We start from the raw sequence: 22,793 nt of genomic DNA, 5'->3' as shown, positions 1-22,793 counted from the left end.
CTTTGTAATGGTAAGCAGAATTGCATGGCGGTCAGCTGGGGGCGGCATACCCACATACAACGTTTTATCTAACCGACCTGGTCTCAGTATGGCAGGATCAATTATATCTGAAAGAGGTGTTTGATGAGCATTCACGCTAGATTGGACCATGCTGCAGGCATAAAATTCTAAGTCAATGATTACTTGCTAAAAACAAGTTTTATCACTTTGGACATCAAATATCACATTGCAGAGTATTCAATTGAATAATCGCAATTATGCAAATCATTGTACTGTATTCCTTTTTTTTTTTTTTTAAATGTTTAACCATAGACTTCATTACCTATTGACCTGACACTTCGTCATTGTTTGCGCCTATCAAAGGGGGCCGAGCTTCATTTAGTAATGGCCGAAGACCGCACACACTCATGTCGGATTTAAGCTTGGATTTTTGAAGAACTACGAAAGCTGTACCGCATACAAAGGAAGGATTGTCTCAGGAGTGATTTGTTCAAAGATTTAAGGTATATATTATATTTTTTGTACCATGCATTCATTTTGAGATGTTGTGGGAAAAAAATCAAAGGGAGAACGGGAACCGCTATGGCATTGCAGTCATTCTTCAACATAAAACAGATGCGCAACTGCCCGTTTTTTTGCTCTTTTAAGAAAGAATCAAGACTGTTTAACGTCCATATCTACAAAGAATTCAGTGATTTAAGCATTTATTCACAACAATTTTGAACGGAAAAAGCCATTGTGGCAGCCCCAGTAACAAAGAGCTAACCGACTAGTATCATTCTTCGACAGATTTCAGTAAATTCAAACTGCCCTTTTTTTTTTGCTTTTTAACCAAGAATCGAGACTGTTTTACGTTCATATCTATAATGAATTCAGGGATTTAGGCATTTCTTGACAAGAATTTCAAGGTAAAAAGCTCTTTGCTGTGGGCTTGTGGTAAGGCGGCGCCACAGTGAACTTAAAGACAACCCGCACATTTGCCATATTTACGTAAAATAAATACCACCTGCGCGATTTCTTTTGCTTTTAACCAAGAATCGAGACTGTTTTACGTCTGTATCTATAAAGAAGGGCTATCTCATATAGCCTGGTACACCAGACGCAACGCTGTTCCAGCTATTGAGTCTGGCCACCATTCCCACGGAAACAATTTCCAGGGCGGAGCAAGCCACAGCAAACAGACAGCAAAGTGGACCAATCAGCGACGGGCAGACGTGTCGTTAGTAAAATGGCGACGGCAGGACGAGGGACTTGCGCACGGAAGTAAACATACGAAGAGAGCGGAGTTTATTCGACATGGCTAGCGCGAGACAGACTGTCGTCAATGACTCGTGTCGATGTGTTTTTGGTCATTTAAAACTGATTTTACCGTGGATTGGAACATATTCTCGGCTCTGCCGTTCACCATCTGAGTTGTTGAAGAGACGACTTTCGACGCGCAAGAGTGACGTTGCTCGTGAAGAACACGTCACACAAATAAACGAATCTGATTTGTCGATTGATTTTGTATCTGCTCGAAAAGGCCGTTAATGGGATGGTTCCCAGACTATTTCTCTCAGTGTTGAAAAATACAGGGAGAATAGTCTGGCAGAGCCAGGCTATATCTCATACGCATTTTATATTTGTTTATTTAGATAATATACTTGCAAGTCACTTTTGAGATTTTAACTTATCATGCAGTGCAAAGGGAAATGCTCCAAGGCATAGTCCAATATTCACTTATATGCAATATTCTATGTGCAAGACTTACTCACCAGCAATATTCAAAGCCTTAACTGTCAAACTGCTGCTACTTCACTTCGATTATTTGCACTGCCTGAACATAGGGCTATCTCATATAATTGCAAGTCACTTTTGAGATTTTAACTTATCATGCACTGCAAAGGGAAATGCTCCACAATTTCATTGCACAACTGTATAATGACAATAAAGGGTTATTCTATTCTATAGACCAGGGGTGGGCAAACCGGTCCTCGAGGGCCGCAGTGGGTCCTGGTCTTTGTTCCAACTGATTCAGCACACACAGTATAACCAATGAGGTTTCAGTGGAAACAAGGAGCACCTGACTGCAATCAACTGATTGCACTTGTAAGAAACCAGATTGGTGAAAGGCTGTCCTCATGATGGGTATGAACAAAAACCCGCACCCACTGCAGCCCTTTGTGGAATTAATTGCCCACCCCTGCTATAGACCCTACCCACGTGACGTCACAACTCCTTCCTCCTGACTGGTGCCGCCCAATTGTCCGTCAACACATCATGTTTACCTGTTACGGCCACGTACATTCCTCCTATTTACGACGTGTTTTTCTGCTCGTTAACATTAATAATCAAAATGGTGAAGGCGTGTGTGGCGGTCGGTTGCAATAACAGAGAAGATAGACGGAGAAGACGGAGAGACTTGAAGTTCTACCGGATTCCGAGAGACCCGGAGAGAAGAGAGCGAGATGGGCTGCTGCAATTCGACGAGAAAACTGGGCTCCAAACGATTACCACAGATTATGTAGTAGTCATTTTATATCTGGTAAGATGCATTAATATATATTTAGAGGGTTTTGGGCTGACAACCACAATTAAGATCATTGCTAGGCTAATGGCCGACAACATACACGTATGTATGTAGTGAGAGTGCTATCGCTAAACCATATAAACATTAAAAGCCCTGACTCCACTGACAAACGACATGAAATACATTAGACTTGACAGTGGATGTTAGCAATAACAAAAGATTTTGAATTGAAAATTTCGTAACTCACCTTTCCAAGCACAAGATAGATTCCTGCCGAATTTTCGTGGACGAGGACCTGTTTCACCCAACCAGCAACGAAGTATTTATAAGCCTCCAAGCTCTTAAAGTTTTTCAAACTTTCGTGAGAATAGGCTGATTTTGTGTGGACAAGATAGTTGTACATATCAGGGTAGCTAGCAGATGTCAGGCAAATACGGCGGAGACAGCGGGTCGAAAAACATCGATTTAGGCATCAAATATGGATCTGGCGAATGGATAAACTGAAGCTTTTCCACATAACGCCTTTTATGCAACGCATCACGTGAGTTTACGGCATCTGAAAGCACCGGGTCTTCCATGAAATGCATTATAAATTGCTCGATCAATTGAGACCATTGATAATACAGACACAAAATGACGGACAAGGGGGCGGAACCATACAGCGAGCACGTGATTTTGTGACGTCGGTGGGTAGGGTCTATAAAAAGTTGTGATTGTATATAGAATTTATTAGTAATCTACTTATATATTTTAATTGATGCTGCATGTTTGCCTCAAGTTTTAAGTTTCTGATGTAAAAATTGAGTGATTTATTAGCTGTTGAAAACATGAAGTAAATAAAAGAAAAATAAGTTGGTATTTTGGGCAAAAACTTGCTATTGATCCTGAAAATATAGGTGATTATCTCTGCATTTGGTGATTTTTGTGCATCTAATGTAAAATCTGAGAAATGTATCGCCATTTTAAGTTTTGTAATACTTATATAAAAATAATTAATCGGGATTTTATTAGGGAATGACTTTGATTTTTTTTATGCCACTGCTAATGAAGACTCATATGGTGAAGGTAGGTGCCTGTTTTGGTTTCAGGTCGGTAGAAGCTTTGGTTTTGAAAATATTTGAATTTGAAGTTTTTGGAAATAGGCCCCCTACAAATCGGCCCCGTTTGCCGTGTCATGTCAATAGGGTATGAAGTCTATGGTTTAACACAATGTCCATACTTGGAGTTGGGGTTGAACGTCTTTGTGGTAGTGTTTGGAGCCCAAAGACTGTGAAATGTGAAATGGGTGTCCAAACGTCTATGACCCCGGCAACAAAATGAAATCATTTCTTTCCCAGCCTTAAAAAATAAGTCGGATGATTACCTGGTCTGTTGGTTGCAGCCATGATAAACACTTGTCGCCGAGTTTCCAAGCCATCCATTTCTGTCAACAACTGGTTAACCACACGTATGCTGGCTCCTGACTAAAAATAAACAAAATAAATCAATATGGATGCTTCACTATAAAAACTTTATATAGAATAAATCAAGTATAAATTTTAAAAAATCAAAGCCTTCTGTATGGAGTTTTACCAAGATGGTATTGCCAAGACAGTATTTTGGCGTCACTGTCAAGAAATACGGTTAACTGACAAATGAACGAGCAGAACGTCATTATTGTCGTATTATTAGGTTATGTGTCTGTGTTCCAGGCAAGTCACTGGTATACAAGTAATTAATTATCAATATAGATTTCCTCACCTCATGGCCTGAACGTCGAGGACATAAAGCATCAATCTCATCGAAAAAGATAACACAAGGAGCAGAGTTGCGGCCCCTTTGGAAGACTTGTCTGACAGCTCGCTCACTTTCACCAACATACTGAAGAAATAAAAGACAAATTACAGAGAAGAAAAAAAAACAGACATCCTTATTATGATTAATTATGTTGTAAGAAAGTTAAGTTTTTTTTTCTTTTACCAATATTTTTTCACAACTTCTTGGATATCTGTATCCAAATAAACACATAAACCAAATAAACCTTTGAAAAACCTAACTCTCCAGCTACCTTTCAGCAACAATACAGTACAATTTAATGTATAAGTAGTACCTCAAAATACGAAATTAATTTGTTCCGGAGTGGCTTTTGTACCATGATTTTTTCGTATAATGAACCGCGTTTCAAACGACTAATTCGTTCCAAGCACTACTACTTTGCTTAGGCAAACTACATCGATGGCCATGCTAATGTACTCACCGACAGCATCATGTGCGATGAGAAACAGTCTCAAAAATTGTGACAGCTGCGACTCGCTGGATTTTACCCGCAAACAACACACTTGATTTGCATTTGGTGTGGTGCTTGAGCGGAGAGCTTTTTCACCTTTTTTTGGCTCATTGTGTAATTAACACAATATAAAAAGCGTGGGTTCGGCAACAGCATTTTTTATTGTCGTGTGTCACGCAGCACACATACATTATCTGGACTTTCACCCTCTCACTTCCCTCCCAGGCTCCCATACAAGTCCTGGTCTCGCTCACTGCAAATGTAAGGATGTACGGACGTTTAACAATGACGCAGTGAAGTTGCTGTAACTTGACTCGTTGCTGATGGAAAAACAAACCGGTTCTTGGGGAGCATATAATTTCACCAGCAGTGGAAATAGGACTCACCATGTTAAGGAGCTCTGGACCTTTGACTGAGATGAAGTTGAGACCTGATTCATTGGCTACTGCCTGTAAGACAAGTCAAACAATTGCCAATGTCAAAGCCACTCTGGTTAATTAAACCCATTAGATTTATAGTACATGAGTATAATGCAGGGCATCAAAATCAAGCATTAGGTTCTTCTAACTGAGCTAAATTATTCGCATACATATGTGATCAAGCACATGAAATCCGTTACAGTTATCCATTTTAAAAACTGAGGTTTTGATGCTATCACAAAGAGCATAAACTCAGTTTTCCCAAATGCAAATGAAGCATTTTGCTGTGGCGTTTCATCCCTGAGAAATCACGACAGGCCACTGAGAAGTGGGACACCTGGTTTGGAATAATCAAGTGATTATTGCAGGAAAAACCTTTGAGCCAATTACAATAGAGACCACTTTTCTCATGATAACACAAAAAAGAGTGACAAGTGTCGACATGTTAGTGTTGTGTGTGTATGTGTGTTGACTCTTGGGCAACCTTAGCAAGAAGGGTTTTTCCACAGCCTGGAGGACCTGCAAGCAACACTCCTGATGGAGAACTCAACCCCAAAGCCCTGAATTGCTCAGGAGAATGTATTGGAGCCTGCAAGAAATTAATATGATGTACTTACTTGACAATTGTGAAGGAAAATAACTTTAAATGGCTTAAAACATGTACTTTGCACTTGCCTTCCACAGGCCTGACAAGCCGGGAATATCATACAATAAGAGACAATACGGTACAACAATACATATGGCATAAAGCAAAAGTGTAAATAGAACAACTGACTGCATAGTGGTCTAAAGATAAAGCATTAGAACATTGACTGAATTGTTTGAGGAAGGTTACTCTCCTTTGCACCTCATAGAATCATCTTGAGAGCTGCAAACACTTTAGGAAATACTGTGGATCTCCATGACATGAGCGCCTCACCTTACGAGTTTTTCACAATACGAGGATTGCTAACGAGAGAAACAGTCTCGTTATTCGAGCAAAATTTCTCCACAACAAGCGGCAAAAAAAGCCTTTCTCTAACTTGGCATGTCCGACTGCCTCTTTCTCGACGCCAAGTGGCACCCGAGCTCTCTCCTTCACTTTGTCTCCCCAAGTATGTCCATGCCCGCTAAGAGGCATACAAGCATTTCACGTTAAAAGAATCCATCCATCTGCCTCATCCTCATTGTCTAATTTTGAGTATCGAAGTGAATCCGAATCCTTTGTGCTTACAAGTGAACATTAACCATGCCCCCCCGGGAAAATGACGACCAAAGACTGGTGAGAAAAAGAATGCTCAGAATTTAAACAATATAAGAAATAATAAGAAAACATGAGTGTGCATGTTAGTGATCCTTGTACAGAGTATAAGAATGGAAAAGGATGTAATGTAGGTGTGTCGCGATAACAAATTTTAGTAGTAATTTTAGTATCGTCCCATAAATTATTGCAATATTATTGGCTTTTTTTAACCTATTCAACCACGAATATAGTGAAAATAGATCCTAATAAACAAAGATGTCCCGATCGATCAGGATGCCGATCAATCGGGTCAGATCACGTCATTTTCAAAGTATCGGAATCGGCAAAAAAATATCGGACATGCCTTTTTATATATAGATTTTTTTTTTTTTTTTTTTTTAATTAAATCGTTTTCTAATTGTATTTAATGTTACAGACAAAATGTCTTACACTCATCCAGAGTCTTTAGTTTTGGCTTAAAGTAGGGCTATCAAATTTATCGCGTTAACGGCGGTAATAACATTAAAATATTTAACGCAATTAACGCATGCGCTGCACTACCCGCTCACGCATTGTCGCGTTCAATCTATAATGGCACCGTTTTATGTATACATAGAGCTAAAAGGCAATGTTCAATGAGTAGAGAGAATTTTGGCAGCCTTTGAAGCCTTTTTTTAATTGACTAAAGCCTTGCAATCCCTCTCTCAACAATTAGAAATATCATGGGAAGCAATGTGGGGAAGAAAGGTAGTAGGTGATCTTTTTCTTAACACCCCATGTTATTTCCCAACGCAGAGAGGATATATCAATTGGTACCACTACGCACAGTCATGGTTGCACTTCCCATCATGCATTTGGGCAGAAGTTAAATGGCTACAGTATCATTTACTGAAATCTCAACAAATACACTAGATGGCAATATTTAGTCACAATATACAAAGTCACATTTATCCTTTAACAATTACAAGTCTTTCTATCCGTGGATCCCTCTCACAGAAAGAATGTTAATAATGTAAATGCCATCTTGAGAATTTATTGTCATAATAAACAAATACAGTACTTATGTACTGTATGTTGAATGTATATATTCGTCCAAGTTTTATTCATTTTTTTCTTAATGCATTGACAAAATGTATATGATCGGGAAAAATTATCGGGAATGTTTGGAATCAGATCGGGAAATATCGGGATCGGCAGATACTCAAACTAAAACAATCGGGATCGGATCGGGAGCAAAAAACATGATCGGAACAACACTACTAATAAGCCACCTATTGAAATGCCATAAATCGTTATTCTTAAATAAAACACAAAAGATATAAAAATGTATAAATATTTAAAAAAAAACACACACACAATGCATAAGACATTTTAAAGCTAGTTAGGTGCAGAATATGAAATGGGTGAGAAACTGTCATTTTTGTTGTCTGCCAATTAGAGCCCATTAAAAGTGTTAATTTGATCCAAAATGACTGTCATCTGATCCTGCAAAGTGCGCAAGCAACAAATTTGAAGCCAAACTATTATCATTTATTACTTCATATTATCATTGCCGATCAGATTCTTCATAATGGGTGTCATCTTAAATTTATTCTTAGTGTAGAATCTGAAGTATATGCGATTGCCTCCAGAAATCTGACCATGACATGCTTTTGTTTTGAAATGTTCACCGGAAGTGCGTTTGCTGAGCCGCTAACCGTAAGTTTTACACTCAGTAAAAAGAAAAACAAAATGCACTTCTCTTTCGTCATGCATGTTGTATCAGTAATATTTTTTTTCTTTTGTTCACATCGCTTGCAAATTCTTAACCCAGCGAGTTTTCATGTTTGATGTGTCACCTTTTAACCACAATTTTGCGTCGTGGAAAAGACTGTCAACATTTTATAGCAGACTAAAGTGGTTAGTATATTGTTTTTTTCCATTAGCCTTATGTAGCAATGCTAACGTTTTACAATGTTTAATATAGAAGTGTTTCCTTATTTTGTATTTCTGAACTTTAATTCTACAGCGTGTTGATGGCCAATAAACATCTGTGAAAGCTACTGGAGTCTCATATGTAATCAACTCTCACGTGTGCAGAGTGCACGCAGCACATGAACGCACATATGTATGCATCAAGGATGCAACAATACTCGGTTTTATGTTGAACCGTTCGATATGCCCTCTTCGATTCAATACGCAAAAACATTTGATCCAAATTAAAAGCTCCCAAACTGTATTTTCTAAATTTATTTTTGTCGTCTATCTTGCTAAAATGCCCGGTGTAGAATTGCTTTGAAAAAACAAACTCTGCCGCTAGCAGCCCCCCTCCTCCACTCCTGCCCCAAACTCCATGAAAGGTGGGAGCTGTGGTGAACGCGGATCCTTGCTCGTGAGGAAAAACAGAAGCGGCTTGCCGGCTTCAATATCGTACAGATTTGTTGTTTGGCAGCATTTTGGGTGAGCTGATATGCTATCCCCACTCGCAGATATTAAACAAAGACTGTCTTTTTGGATATGTACAACAAATACCATCAATATATTGTTGCCGACTTGGCTGCATTGAAAAACCTTGCACTGACAACAGACAGGTTAAGACCGTGGGTCACAGAGACCTAACTAACTGTTACATGATGAACAATGAGTGGCAAATTGAGAGCGCTGTACTTCAAACTCGTCTTGTTTATGGAAGTTGATTGTCAAATGCTGGTGTTGTGCAGTAATGAGCAGACGTGACTTCTGTGGCGTTTGTTAACTTTTTTTAAAGCCCGAAAACACTCGTGCGCATACAGTAGATATCATCAAATAGCAACCTAGATGTGCTACGTTACGTTTTTTTTTTTTTTTTTTTTTTTGAAAAAAAGAGAAAACATGAAAATTATCACCAGTTACTTTGCCAAGTAACTAATTACTCTTACATTCAGGTAACTGAGTTACTAACGCAATTACTTTTTGGGAGAAGTAATTTGTAACTGTAATTAATTACTTTTTTAAAGTAAGATTAACAACACTGCACACAAAATACTATGTATGGCAGCTTTTCTTATTAAATTTGTGTTCCAGGTTGTAACAACAACCTAAATTTCACGGTACGAGACAAACAAGCATTGTATAAAACCCAGCTATGTTGAAACGGCAAAAACTGTTCTTGTATTAATTAGGATATTGATTAAAATCTTACTTTCTGAAGAGGGTCTAATTTATGACGTGCACTGCAAATGACATCACATGGAATCACAGTGAGGACAACTTACCATGATAGCCATTCCAAGTTCCTCTCTTATTTCATGAAGGGCTCCCACATCATCCCAGGTGACATCTGGCACAGTGGCAAAGCCCTCCCTTTTGGCAGAAGGCTGCACACTGGAAAGGGATTCCTCAAAGTCGGACATGATGAAAGAAAGGCTCGTCAGCTCATCCTCTTGCAGAGTATTTGTATTCCTGAGCAATTGCAAAAGATGCCACAGATCACCCTGTTAGATAGAGAGCAAACCCCACAATGTGAGTAAATGTGTATCAAATCAGATATGAGAGTCAGTGACTACGTTTAGCTTATCAGAATAAAAATGCTTGATGTATGTTGATGACTTTTAATGTAGAAATGGACGAAGCGATGTTTGGAAGTCCTTACCGGCAGATGTTCATGTCCTGGGTCATCCTCAGACAAATTAACATCCATTGTTTCTGAAGTTGCGCTCTCCACATTTTGAGATACTGTGCAGCAGTTTTCACTCATGTCGTTGTTAGTTACAATTTCATTTCCAAATGGCACTTTTGGCAAATCATTGTTGAGGATGCTGGTTTTGCTCTTCTGTGGTTGATGCCCTACCAACAGAACCCGGTTGACAGCATGCATGGCAGCTTCGCGGCAAAGTGCCATGAGATCCGCACCCACGTATCCTGGAGTGAGTCGGGCCAGCTTTCTATAATCAAAATCTTCTGGCATCTTCAGGTTACGACACAGAGTCTTCAAAATCCTGACAAAAAACAACATCCCAGTGAGTTTAATAGTCCCTTTTGCACAATTATACATGACGGTCAGAGAATTCATTTCTTGTCATGGGGCAAGGAGCCCAATAAAACTTAAGACTACAGCTCTAACAGCCAGTGTAAACAGAAGAACTGTAAAATCAACTAATAACAAATACCTTTCATAATTAAATACCATTGTTGTTTTCGTTAACGATGATGATAATGAAAATATTTTGTCGACGACCAATTTTTTCATGACGAGACGATAACGAGCCAAAAACAAGTCTTGGGAGAATACAACATAATGAGACGAATGCCAATTCTCGTCTGATGATATGGTAAATGCGCAATAGTTTCAGTTATGTTTGCAAAGGGAGACATTTTCTTATTGTATTTTTATTTAATCAGCCTGCATAGTAGCAGTGTTTGGTTTTGTCATTCATGTGAAATGCTTTGAGCCCCCGCCACACTACCACGCGCGCTCACCAGTGTCTTCTACAGACTCCAAGCATTGTTGTTTTGAAACACATGGTAAAATGTGCTTTCTTAAATTGCCAAGAGAGAATATGCAGTGTTGTTTTAGCCTTTAAAGGTCTGTGGTGAGTGATCATCAAACACTAAATGTAACTCATAGCGTTAGCATAGAGTTGCCTTAAACTCTCGGACATTTTTTTTTTTTTTTTTAATCCAGTTCGTGGTGTCCAGGGGGGTAAAATTAATTGAAAAAAATGTACTGTTTTCCTGTTGAGTGTGTATTGTTATCACAAAGATGACATTGTCCTTACAGACTGTAAAGCAGGGGTGTCCAATTTTTTTGCGAAGGGGCCAGTTTTGGTGTGGTAAAAACTGGTCCAATTTCCACCTATCTTTGAAGCGCCAGCCATCGCAGTCAACTTTTTTTTTGTTAATTGTCGCCATTTTAGAAAATTAGGTGTAAAGTGTCACATGGGGTAATGTTGCTTAGAGTGCTGCTGCTAAATGAGGAGCAGCATTTAGTGTGTAAGCTACTTCATATGCTGGTAGCAGTACTGCTGACCAATTTATTAAGTCTGTGTGCGGGCCAGACGTTAATGATTTTATGACAGAGGCTGGGGGCCTGATGAAATTTGACCACGGGCCGCATTTGGCCCCCGGGCCAGACTTTGGACATGTCTGCTCTAAAGTATGTGCTAAAGTGTCCATGTTCAGTCAAAATTGTTGGAAGCCTTTATTTTTGGACTAAAACTTTTGACTTTTACAGTTGAAAACATTTTGAGTAAATGTCAACTAATTCTACACGTAATTTGTCTGGGAGTTTGTCAAAGAAAACTAGACCAAGACACATTTTGAAACGACTAAAATATGTGCTAGATTAATAGGTAATTTTGTTAAAAAAAAAAAAAAAAAAAGACAAAAAATAACCCACAAACTGCCAAAAACAACAATGCTAAATACATACAATAAATAAATGCTTGAAAATATGTGGCGTCAACAATAAAGTGATAGTGATAATGAAGAGGAATTTGACGGCTTCCATCTATGATGATGAGGAAGAGTTACCATAAGACAGTTGAGAAAGTAAAGACAGTTAAGAAACAAACATGAGAAACAATGTATTTAAACAGTGGCATTGTTTTTGTTGTGTACTTAGTTGTTACTCTGTATGTATGTTGTTACTAAATAAATAGATAATAAAATGTACCAAGTTGTATTTGTTTCAGTCATATTGGTATCGTAAATTGGTGCAAAAATTTGCTCCAAAATCTCCCATATTGTGGCGCGAACTATACGTGAGTAAACCTAAAATACCTGCTTTTTTAACCACAAACTAGGGGTGCGATCTATCTGCTGGAGCGACCTATACGCATAATATACGGTGCTTAATTTTAAAATCACATTGAACTGACCTGAAACGAGAAGTTTCATCTGGGATACCTAGGCATATTTCCCTGTCAAAACGTCCAGCTCTACGTAGGGCAGGGTCAAGGGAGTCTGGCCTATTGGTAGCACCAATGACCAGGACTTGTGTTGCAGATGTGAGACTGTTCAAGTCTGTTGTTGGGGTCAGAAAAAACAGTGATGGATTGCTGTGTGTGTGTGCCATTTCCTTTAGTGCAAACAGGTCAAAGTTTTCCTTTGTTCTATGTATAAAAAAAGGTACGTATTACTGTATGCATTCATGCATGTCAACATACCATCCATGCAAGTAAGGAGCTGTGCTACAATCCTCCTTTCCATGTCTTTTGAGGCAATTTCTCTCTTTGGAGTTATGGCATCTATCTCATCAATAAAGAGGATACAAGGAGCTGAGCTCTACAAGAAAAAATGTGCCATACAGATAAAGGCAATATCTTAACATTATTTAACAACATTTTTAGATGAACTTCAATTAAATTAGCATACCACAGCAAGGTCAAACAGCTCCCTGAGCTTCTGTTCAGACTCTCCAGATACTCCAGACACTAATTCTGGAGCAGATACCTTTAGCAAAGGCAGGTCGAGTTCCTGAAATAGAGAGTCACCCACCTGTAATTTTAATATTTTTCATGATCGCTACTTTAGTGCTTTAGTACAAAACGAAAAACAAAAACGAACCCAGCTACTGTGCAATTAATTGACAAAGACATTCTGGCTTTTGAATATATCAGTTCTGAAATAAAAGTCTTAAAAAGCACATGAATACATTACAAGTAAAATCAATATGCGGTACTTTATCTTTTCTTGTCACAACAGAAATCATGATGTATATGCATAACCTTGTCTTATTTATGCAACCTTAGTTTACATAGCTTACAGAGCTGTGGCAACTTACTTGTGCTACAAGGACTTGCATTTTATTGTTTTCATTTATTATTAACTTCATTATTAACTATATTAACTTATCCGAAAGCAGAAGAGGACGCTATGCACTTCCATAGTTTGATCTAGTTGCAGTACCATTTTTGGCCACCAAGCTAATATTTTGCTCATGTTTTAATAAACCCTTGTTTTGCACAACCCAGTATAAAAGTATAATTAAAAAAAAAACTTTTTAGGCACTTCAAATGTAATAATGATATGGAGCTTTGCTATGCAAAGGCCCAGATAATAAAATTGTGCAACTTTATTCATGTGTTTTAATTATGATAAGTTTTAAAAATGTTACCGTCCGACCGAATTATTTTAAAACAAAACTAAAGGAGAAAAATGCTTGTCTTTACTAAATGCTTCATTAAGTGAGTCCACTCAAATCCGCTCAAGCTGCTCACTTACACACAATGAGCTGCCACAGCAACTGTTTAACAAGTTAAATGATGATTGACGCATGCGGCCCTTTGAAGCTTCGTCTTCCAAGCATCTGTGACAAGATCAAACATTAAACGTCTGTCAACCATCGTTAACTTTAATAAGCAACTCCAGTGCACTGCTTGACCGACAAGGAGCAGCAGGAGGGAGAGTGAGACTACGTGATCGGCTCGGGACGGCTCATCTGTATTTATTTTTTTATTTGGAAAAAAAAATCTGCGATGGATTGAGGGTGCGAAGTTTGAAGCGCTAAGTAGCTTGGGATCATTGTAATCTGTGGTGGTATCTTTTACATATTATCGTTGAAGTTGAACTTCTTATGAATGTCCAGTGTGCTGGTGATCTTTTGAAACACAACTGGTTGATTACAGTAGTTGTCACAGGTGAAGGTCTAATCTGTATTCGGGTGAATCGTTTTAAAGTGACATTTTTTTCTAGGCAAAATTTGATCTGTCAGTACTAATCGTAAAAGTAAATAAATTTTTTTTTTTTTTACACAAAGAGCATGAACTAGAGGCACTGGCCTTTCATATTAGCCATTTCTGGTTACAATTGATCAACTACAGGACAATTGTTCTGTTATTGCTGCATTTTAGAATGGCGTCAGGGCATCTCAGCGCCACTGTAATTTTTTTACGTTATGATTAGAATATCAAGTAAATTAAAAATACTTAGACTAATGTGCAATGCAATTAAATGTATTGTATCTTGCAATACAGTAATGTGCAATGCAATTAAATGTATTGTATCTTGCAATACAGGATATATTGTATAACAGCAACCAAGTCTGTAAACCTTGCAATGAAACTTTGAAAGGATGTCTAATGAAAAGACAAGTTGGTTAAACAACCATAAAATGACCTACTGTATTTCAAAGAACAAACACTGGCAGCAAAAAAAAATGATTGCATTTATTTTGGACCATGTTCTGCACAAAAGCGCATGCTTGCCTGTGTTGCACATTTAAGGGTTAACTGGTCTACATTTGTTACATGTGTAAATCATGATTACCATTGTAAGATGTGTTCATTTTGGAGTTTCTTTTGACTGACTACTCACCCCTGCCACAGCTTGTGCTAGAAGAGTCTTTCCACAGCCAGGAGGTCCATGGAGGAGAAAACCCCTTGGAGGAACTGTTCCAAGTCGTTCATATATCTCTGGGTGACGCATGTGGATGAGTAGTTTACACACTTCCTGAACAATAAAATACAAATCAAATTGAAGTTGAATGTTGTGTTTAAAAATTAAAAGTGCACAACAAATTGCAGTTGAGATGGTTTGGCTACATTTACATGATGGCAGGTGTGTGCCGTAGTTTCATATATAAATTGAAATGGGAGTGTGCCCTGGTTGAAGTGTGTTATCTACATGTTTTTTATTTGATTGCAATCACTTTTGTAAGTAAAGAACTTCCAGTGTCAAGGTTCCTAAAAGTCCCATTTAATGCGCCCATTTTTCTTGCACCTCCTTTTGTCGCTTTCTTAAAGCAGCACCCGAGTGTTTGGAACTTTTTATGTTAAAAGTCTTAGATGTCGTATTGACAGCAACAGAAGTGAGTCAGTCATTCATTCATAGCGCTAGCCGCTAACACAGTGAGAAAACACGCACTCTCCCCACACCTTTCACTGTCAACGAGAGCGCAGGAGGAGGAACAAAACATGAGCAACAAGAGTTTCAGGGCACCAGGTCATTATCTAAATTACCTTCAAGGATTCAGACCGGAGGTCATTTTGAAAATACAGTGATACCTCTACATACGAATTTAATTCATTCCAGGATCTTGTTTGTAAGTCGAAACGGTCGTATGTCGAGCAGGATTTTCCAATAAGAATACATTATAATTCCATTAACTCGTTCCACACCCCAAAAACCTATACTAAATCCTTAACAAATGCTGCTGTTACTATTGCAAATAGCAATTACAAAAAGCAAAACAAATAAATTATAAATAAAATCATAATAATAATATAATAATAGCAATAATAATTCATTCATTCATTCATTTTCCATGCCGCTTATTCCTCACGAGGGTCGCGGAGGTGCTGGAGCCTATCCCGGCTGACTTCGGGCAGTAGGCAGGGGACACCCTGAATTGGTTGCCAGCCAATCGCAGGGCACAAGGAGACACACAACCATTCACGCACACACTAACACCTATGGACAATTTAGAGTGTTCAATCAGCCTACCATGCATGTTTTTGGGATGTGGGAGGAAACCGGAGTTCCCGGAGGAAACCCACGCAGGCACGGGGAGAACATGCAAACTCCACACAGGAAGGCCGAAGCCCGGGATTGAACCCTTGATCTCAGAACTGTGAGGCAGATGTGCTAACCACTCAGCCACCGTGCCGCCAGCAATAATAATATTACCTGTAATAATGTAACGAATTGGGTTGGTTCTAATGTGGCGGACTTTTTTTGCTGGACCTGAACGCACCGCGGGGCTGACTTTATTTTCTGTTTTGATCCTGGCGTCAACAGCAGTGGACTCGAGGCGAGTTGAAATGATTACAAACCTGACGAAGCAGGCGATTTCTTTGGTAATGTTACCACAATAAGAATTATCACCCTAACTTATAAAGACTGGCGAAGGGAGGAGGACCGCCGGCCGAGATCGCCATTCTACGGCCCTATTGTCGACCCAGTTTATGGATTTAAACACCATGCTTGTATTTTGCTATCATTCTTTTTTATCCACCTGCACTAACCTTTTTGGATCCAGTGCTGATTTCTTTAACAAGAAAATCAGCCGTGCGTCAGTCTTCTGGCAAAACAAAGAAACTGCGGCGCTGTCATAAATCGTCATATTTCGAGAATGTCGTCGGATGTAGAAACAAAAATGGCAAGTCAAACTTTACGTCGGATTTCGAAAAGATCGTGTGTCAAAGCAATCGTATGTCGAGGTACCGCTGTATTTAATATCTATTTTTTATATGTATAATACTGAAATATAATTGATATGTTGGAAAATGTTAGGAAGCGTAGCACGATGAATATATTAAGAGTAGATTTTCTCCTCAAAGCAATTTGGCAGCCCCTCCACTAGCTGTCACTGGGTGTGGTGTCACACAGTGTCTTATCATGCAAATACCTGCCGTACCAAGCAAACAGTATATACGGTAAATAAATATTTAAATGTATCCATGTGCACCACCTTTGTTGCACATCCAGTTCCTGTCTTTGTCTCTTTTTTACAACCTCCAAACCCTCTCAACCAGTCATCATTTACCCAGCAAGAGTGTAAATTGGCGACGGTGGCAAAGGTGGTTAGAGCAGTTGGTTGAGCAGGTCGTTGATTGAAGGATCAGGGGTTTGGTTACAGCTCCCACCTGTGCCCATTGTCATTGTATCCTTGGGCAAGATTCTTCACCCTACTTGCCTGGGTGAAAATAGTGTGAGAACTAGCAGTTGATGGTGGTTGGAAGGGCCGATGACGCGGAATGGCTGCCTTGCTTCTGTCGGCTGGCTACAGTGGTGGCTTACCACCATCGAGTGTGGAGTAAAAGAAAAACGCAATGTATAGAAAGTTTGAGTGTCCAAAAAAGCGCTATATAAATCGAATGCATTATTATTACTGAGAGGTGCTCTGCTTGGTCATCAGTCTCCACGCCTAGTTCTCAATCGAGTTTTTTTCCTCCCCACTAACGCCTGTGCTTTGCCTTCTGATGTCTAAAATGCAACAACGATCTTCAGCCTTTTTCTTTCCTCTTTTTTTGTCAGAATCTCTGCTCCAAAATGACATCAACCTGAAGTAATACAAGTGACTGTTTACTTGGCAAAGACCAATGATAGACGGCATTCCCCCCCACTAATGAGATTTATAGGTCAGTGTGACTTTTTTCCCCTTGCTCTTGACTAATTTTTTGACAAGCGCAGTTTACACTTTACTATGAATTGATAGAAAATGTTACTCACCCTTAATGTCTCTTCATGACCACCAACATCTTCGAACTTCAAAGTGGAATGCTGCAGCTTTGTTGTTGTTTTTGGCAAGAGATCACCTTAATTTCAAGACCAAACCAAGCAAAAAGACAGTCATTTGTTTTTTGCATCTCCAAGCGAACAGTAAGTGCAGTCTTCAAAATCCTGATACCAGCTACTAATGTAGTTCCTGATTATAATGCAGTGATGTGATGATCATAAAATCTTCACATATTACTATTCATTGGACAAGCAATGTCAAATTGTGTGAAACATTTTGTTTTCTTCATTACACATTCGCAGATTCTTTATGACTATTCTTACAAAGGGGACATTATACGGGGAGAGGATACATATAGTGTACGAGCATCGTTAGTGGGGAACCAAGTATTAAGAAGAATCACCTGTGAGCATTGATGAGTCAACATCCTACTTTTACTGATGTAATCGAAAATCCTGGCACCAACTGTTATATACCAGTATGTGTCTTGTAATAACTAGGAATGTCCCGATTGGATACTCGATATCAGTATCAGCACCTGTTACTTTTGGAGTATTGGACCGTATCGGAAAAGATGTAAATAATAATTTAAAATGCCATGTTGAAAGTTCATGTTCTGTGATAATCATTTCTTCAGTTACTGTTCCAGTTGTTTCATTACTTGCTAGTAATGTTATTTAGTTTGTTATGTGTTATGTATATTATAATTTTAGTTTCATTTGAAAAAACATGTATAATAAATCATATCTGATTAAAACTCGCAGGTCAGGACAAACTATTGAAAAAAGTGGAATTTGAGAAGCATCAAACATACCTTTCTGGCTTGTCGCATCCTCTGCATCTTCAACGGGCCTCTTTTTTCTTTTTGACTTTTTGGAAGGCTCCAACATGGAAACTTCTTTCTATTGAAAAACAATGATTATCTGACTTAATCAAGCCAGGCAGACCAAAGGCTAAGCTGAAAATGCCCTGTTTGTATGTAGTGTCACAGTAAATAAAATGAAAAAGCTTTTAATTCAAACAAATTGAATGTAGGGTCATACTTTGTATTCCAAAAGGTTATCGATGTGCTCGTGCCAGGAATCAATATATCGTTTTAAAAACATGTCCCTGTTAAAAAAAAAAAAAAAAATCTTCCACTAGAATAGTGTCATTGTTAACTCAATGGCTGCCATTGACGGCGCTAAACGCCCAATCCATTTAGATCATTTGAAACTAGAACATTCGCAGCCGGTCTTTCCGATTTTCGGGGCATTTACAGGTCACTTTCTGTTCATTTTAGGGCATTTATAGGTCACTTCCTGTTGAGCTTGAGCCACTGCCAATTCATTTGGGGAGATTCCGAGGTCACTTCCTGTTCAGTAATCCGAAATCAAACGGAATTGACTGAAAATAAACAGCAAATGACTTGAAATGCTCCAAAATTAAACTCATTGGTTGCCATTGACCACCATAGACGTCCAATCCATTTGAAGTGGGAGGGATGCTTGTTTTTACTGTTTATTACTGGTATAGTAAAATATTGTAGAATTACTTCCTGACCCATATATCCATAATTGTTATATCGCCATATAGGGAGATCATTATCGTGAGCCTTGTATCGCAAATCATACGTATCGTGAGGTATCCAGAGGTTCCCACCCCTACTTAGTACTGTATGCACAAAGGTAATATTCATACTTACATTTACTGAATCATTTGGTGTATCTTCACTGAGGTCGATGAAGATTTTTGTCTTTGCAGAACCCTTGCCACGATCGATAAACCAGCCTCCTGAGGATGTTTTACTTGTTTCAGGCAGCTCTTGAATTGTAGAATAGGGACTGGAATCAGAGGTTCCTTTCCGGTATAGAGACGTTAGAGAGCTGTTCATGTGACTGGTGTTCTATAGATGGAAAACAAAAGTATCGATATGAAACATTAAACAAGAAGCTGTTTTTTCATTTACCATAGGGTAATTTAATTCCCAATATCATTGTTGTTTTCTTGATGCTGTTATCTAGCGACTTTTGCACAATAGTTTATTCTTTGTCTTTTATTTAGTAGTATGTTTATGTTGTGTGTTATTTTACTGTCTTGTGTTTTATGGTCCCACAGAGTAGCTTTCCAATTTCATTGTTTGCTTGGCTTGCAATGACAATAAAGGAATTGAACTGAATTGAATTCTTCAACGATGCCGATAACAAAAATAATTCGTGGACAAACAATTTTTTCATGACTATGACGAGTTAAAAACATGTCTTGGGAGTCTCAAACATCACGAAATGGACGCCAGACAACGAGAGGAAAATTGTCAGTTTTTCTCCTATGTTCACAATGTGTGAAATTTTCTTTTTGTACATGTAGTTCATCAACTGACATTGTAGCAGTGTTTGGGTGATGGCACTCATGTGAGATGTGCTGCATCGCCCCCTAATCCTCACTGGTGTTAGGATGCGCTTCAAGCTAGGCTGCGCTGCAAGGCTTGTTTTGAAACACATGGTAAGATTTGTTTTACCATTTTGTCAAGAGAAAGTATTCAATATTGCATTATCCTTTAAAAGTCTGTGCTGGGTTATCTCACACTTCTTTGTCATCTTAAACTCTTGGAATGATAAAAAAAAATTTTTTTTTTTAACATTTTACATACAGCTAGACATGTGCCGATTACCAGTTTCAAAGTATACTGTGGTATGAAAACGTCAAGGTTTCAAAACCGCAAAAAAATTAAGTTGTACCGCCCCTAAGGTATTAGCTGTTTTTTATGTCCAAAAAATGCATGGAGAAATCCCTCGCTTGCAGCTGCAAGGCTCAACCCTCCCCCACTGGTTGTTGCTCAGTGAGTCAGCTGTGCTACACGATGGCTGGATGAGGTGAAACTCCTGAACTCCCCCCCCCCCATTGAAGAAAACGAAATCGCTGGTATTGGAATACTTCGGCTACAGAAAAGTTACAGAAGGCCCCGCCTTAGAGGAGGTCCAACCGACATGTAAAACAGGTGTGCGGAGGGTGACTGCTGAGGAGGCAATACCTCCAATATGATTTTGTATTTCTATAAAATTCAAGGTGAGTAAACACTGTCATGAACATTTCCCACCAGCTACGACTAAAACTTCTGAATTTCACAGACGAAAACGTTTTGAGTAATCGTTGACTAAAACAAGACAAAATTCATCTGAGATTTCGTCGACTAAAACTCGACGGAAACAAACACATTTTGAAATGACTAAAATATTACCTAGACCAGGAGTCCCCATCCGCCGGGCCGTGGACCGGTACCGGTTCGTGGCACATTTGCTACCGGCCCGCACAGAAATAATATTTTATTTACAACCGCATTCTGGCCGAATTAACTTTGGCCTGTGCCCCTGCTTAACACATCAATATCCCTGTCTACTCTAGATATAATACTACAGTATAGATTAGAATGTCGTCATAGAAATCCATTGATTGGACTGCAAGCAGACTAGCAGTACATCTTGTTTTGTATATATAATATATCTATGTGCGCTTGTCCTCCATAATAACGTATGACTTGGCCCCGGGCGCAGCACATTTGTTCCCCCACATGAGCGAAAATGACTGGGGGCCAGAAGATGAGCCTACAACCTCGAAGACCCACGAACTGCGAAGGAGTGGATTCGTGACCCGTTTGTGAATAAACCAAGTGATTCGAGCATGTCTATGGAAAAGGAGGATCAGCTTGTAGAGATCGCAAATGACGGCGACTTTAAACGTACATTTGAGACAAAGTCATTCAGGAATATCCTGACAGCGTTACGAGAACACTGAAAACCTTGCTACAATTTCCAACATCGCATCTTTGTGAAGCGGGCTTCTTAATTAATGCTTAACGACACGGCGAAGGCGTTAACGGCTAGAGAGCGGTGTACAGCTAACATGGCAGGATGGGTCTAAGGAGAACTTTTGTCCATCCACAATCAAACGTAAGTTAATATTCCTTTCTTTAAGAAAGTTTGTAGTGTTTACTTTGGAATCACTGCATTAGCGGCCATTTTTAATGTTACGCGCATGCGCAGAACGTTTTTGATGGGTTGTAAAATTTGTCAAAACACCGGTCCGTGAAAAAAAGACCCAAATCACACCGGTCCGTGGTGCAAAAAAGGTTGGGGACCCCTGACCTAGACAATTAAGTGTTTTTGTCCAAAACATTTAAGACAAAAATTAAAAGGAAAGTCAAAAACAACACTGCCCAGTATAATGCTTTGAGATTTTTTTTTATACCTCTACCAAATATTCAATCTAGAAATTTACAAATTTTGCAAACAGAGCTTGAGTGTTTTATTTGAATCTGAGATATCATTTCATTTATAGTTCTACACAATCGTAAATTAATTCAGAATTTAAAATAATTCCTCTTAATGAAGTATAATGCCAGCTGCAGTAAACAAACACACACACAAAAAAACAATACTATCATTTATCATCGGTGTCTGGAAAAATGAATCATCCTAAAAAAAATGATCATGCTAGCCCTAGCTTGTATTTTGCTCTGGTCCTGCTGTTCCTCAGGTAACTTGTGATAGAAATAAGAACTTACCGTTTTCTCCAGAATATCTTCTAAACTGCTGCAGCTGTCATCACTATGAACCTCGAATGCACTGCTGAAAGTACATATATCAAAACGTCAGACACACTTGCACGCAGACATATCTCCATGCACGCAATACACATATTACCCAGAATCATTGTGGATGTGCTTGGCTCGCTTGGTTAGTTGGGGGCTTTCCACATCATTCAGCCCGGACTCCGTTTTTATTGCTTGGTATACTAGGAGCAAAAAGATGGGGAAATACAAGTTGGAAAGCGAAATCTAATGAGTCGAAAGAGACAATTTCATACCTTTTTTTTTTTTTTTTTTTTTTTTTTGTAAAGTTTAACATTAGAGCTTTTTCAGCCCAGTTTTATCATTTTTTGATTTATTGAAGTGGCCATAAATTTGGATGATTGATCAGTTTTCGTACATTACAAGTAGGCTTGTTTGGATAAGAAATTTGTCCGTGTACAATATCGTCTCATAATTTATTGCAGAAAAAAAGTATATTGATTTTGCAATAAATTGATGCAATCTGTCACAAATAATCAACAGACTGACAATCAAGTATTGATATCTCATTACAACACACATAATGGATTTACCCCGTCAGTACCCAATATTACACATAATGGATTCATCCCTTCAGTACCTAATCTCTCCTGTGCCGTTTGTGGGGCGCTAATCTTTGGTGTAAAGTGGGCGG

At 38.8% G+C, this 22,793-nt stretch overlaps 1 protein-coding gene across 4 annotated transcripts in view; it reads right to left on the bottom strand.

Moving 5' to 3' along the window:
* The window catches only part of nvl (nuclear VCP like), a 38,040-nt gene that overhangs the window by 9,588 nt on the left and 5,659 nt on the right, over positions 1 to 22,793 (bottom strand). For 3 of the 4 annotated variants that reach the window (XM_057847415.1, XM_057847414.1, XM_057847416.1), the window contains 16 exons: positions 22,233 to 22,323; positions 22,094 to 22,157; positions 19,238 to 19,438; positions 18,368 to 18,455; positions 17,547 to 17,632; positions 14,691 to 14,825; positions 12,750 to 12,851; positions 12,542 to 12,659; positions 12,254 to 12,398; positions 10,027 to 10,372; positions 9,650 to 9,868; positions 5,679 to 5,783; positions 5,162 to 5,224; positions 4,250 to 4,369; positions 3,873 to 3,972; positions 1 to 107 (listed from right to left, as the gene is read on the bottom strand). In XM_057847415.1, the coding sequence (XP_057703398.1) occupies positions 1 to 107; positions 3,873 to 3,972; positions 4,250 to 4,369; positions 5,162 to 5,224; positions 5,679 to 5,783; positions 9,650 to 9,868; positions 10,027 to 10,372; positions 12,254 to 12,398; positions 12,542 to 12,659; positions 12,750 to 12,851; positions 14,691 to 14,825; positions 17,547 to 17,632; positions 18,368 to 18,455; positions 19,238 to 19,438; positions 22,094 to 22,157; positions 22,233 to 22,323 (2,090 nt within the window). The remainder of the gene's footprint in view (positions 108 to 3,872; positions 3,973 to 4,249; positions 4,370 to 5,161; positions 5,225 to 5,678; positions 5,784 to 9,649; positions 9,869 to 10,026; positions 10,373 to 12,253; positions 12,399 to 12,541; positions 12,660 to 12,749; positions 12,852 to 14,690; positions 14,826 to 17,546; positions 17,633 to 18,367; positions 18,456 to 19,237; positions 19,439 to 22,093; positions 22,158 to 22,232; positions 22,324 to 22,793) is intronic. The other variant, XM_057847417.1, reaches the window with a different exon arrangement.

This window comes from Corythoichthys intestinalis, chromosome 10, assembly GCF_030265065.1.
Source record: "Corythoichthys intestinalis isolate RoL2023-P3 chromosome 10, ASM3026506v1, whole genome shotgun sequence".
Classification (NCBI taxonomy): domain Eukaryota; kingdom Metazoa; phylum Chordata; class Actinopteri; order Syngnathiformes; family Syngnathidae; genus Corythoichthys; species Corythoichthys intestinalis.
The sequence above is the reverse complement of the archived record's forward strand: the minus strand, read 5'-3'. Positions and strand labels throughout refer to the sequence as shown.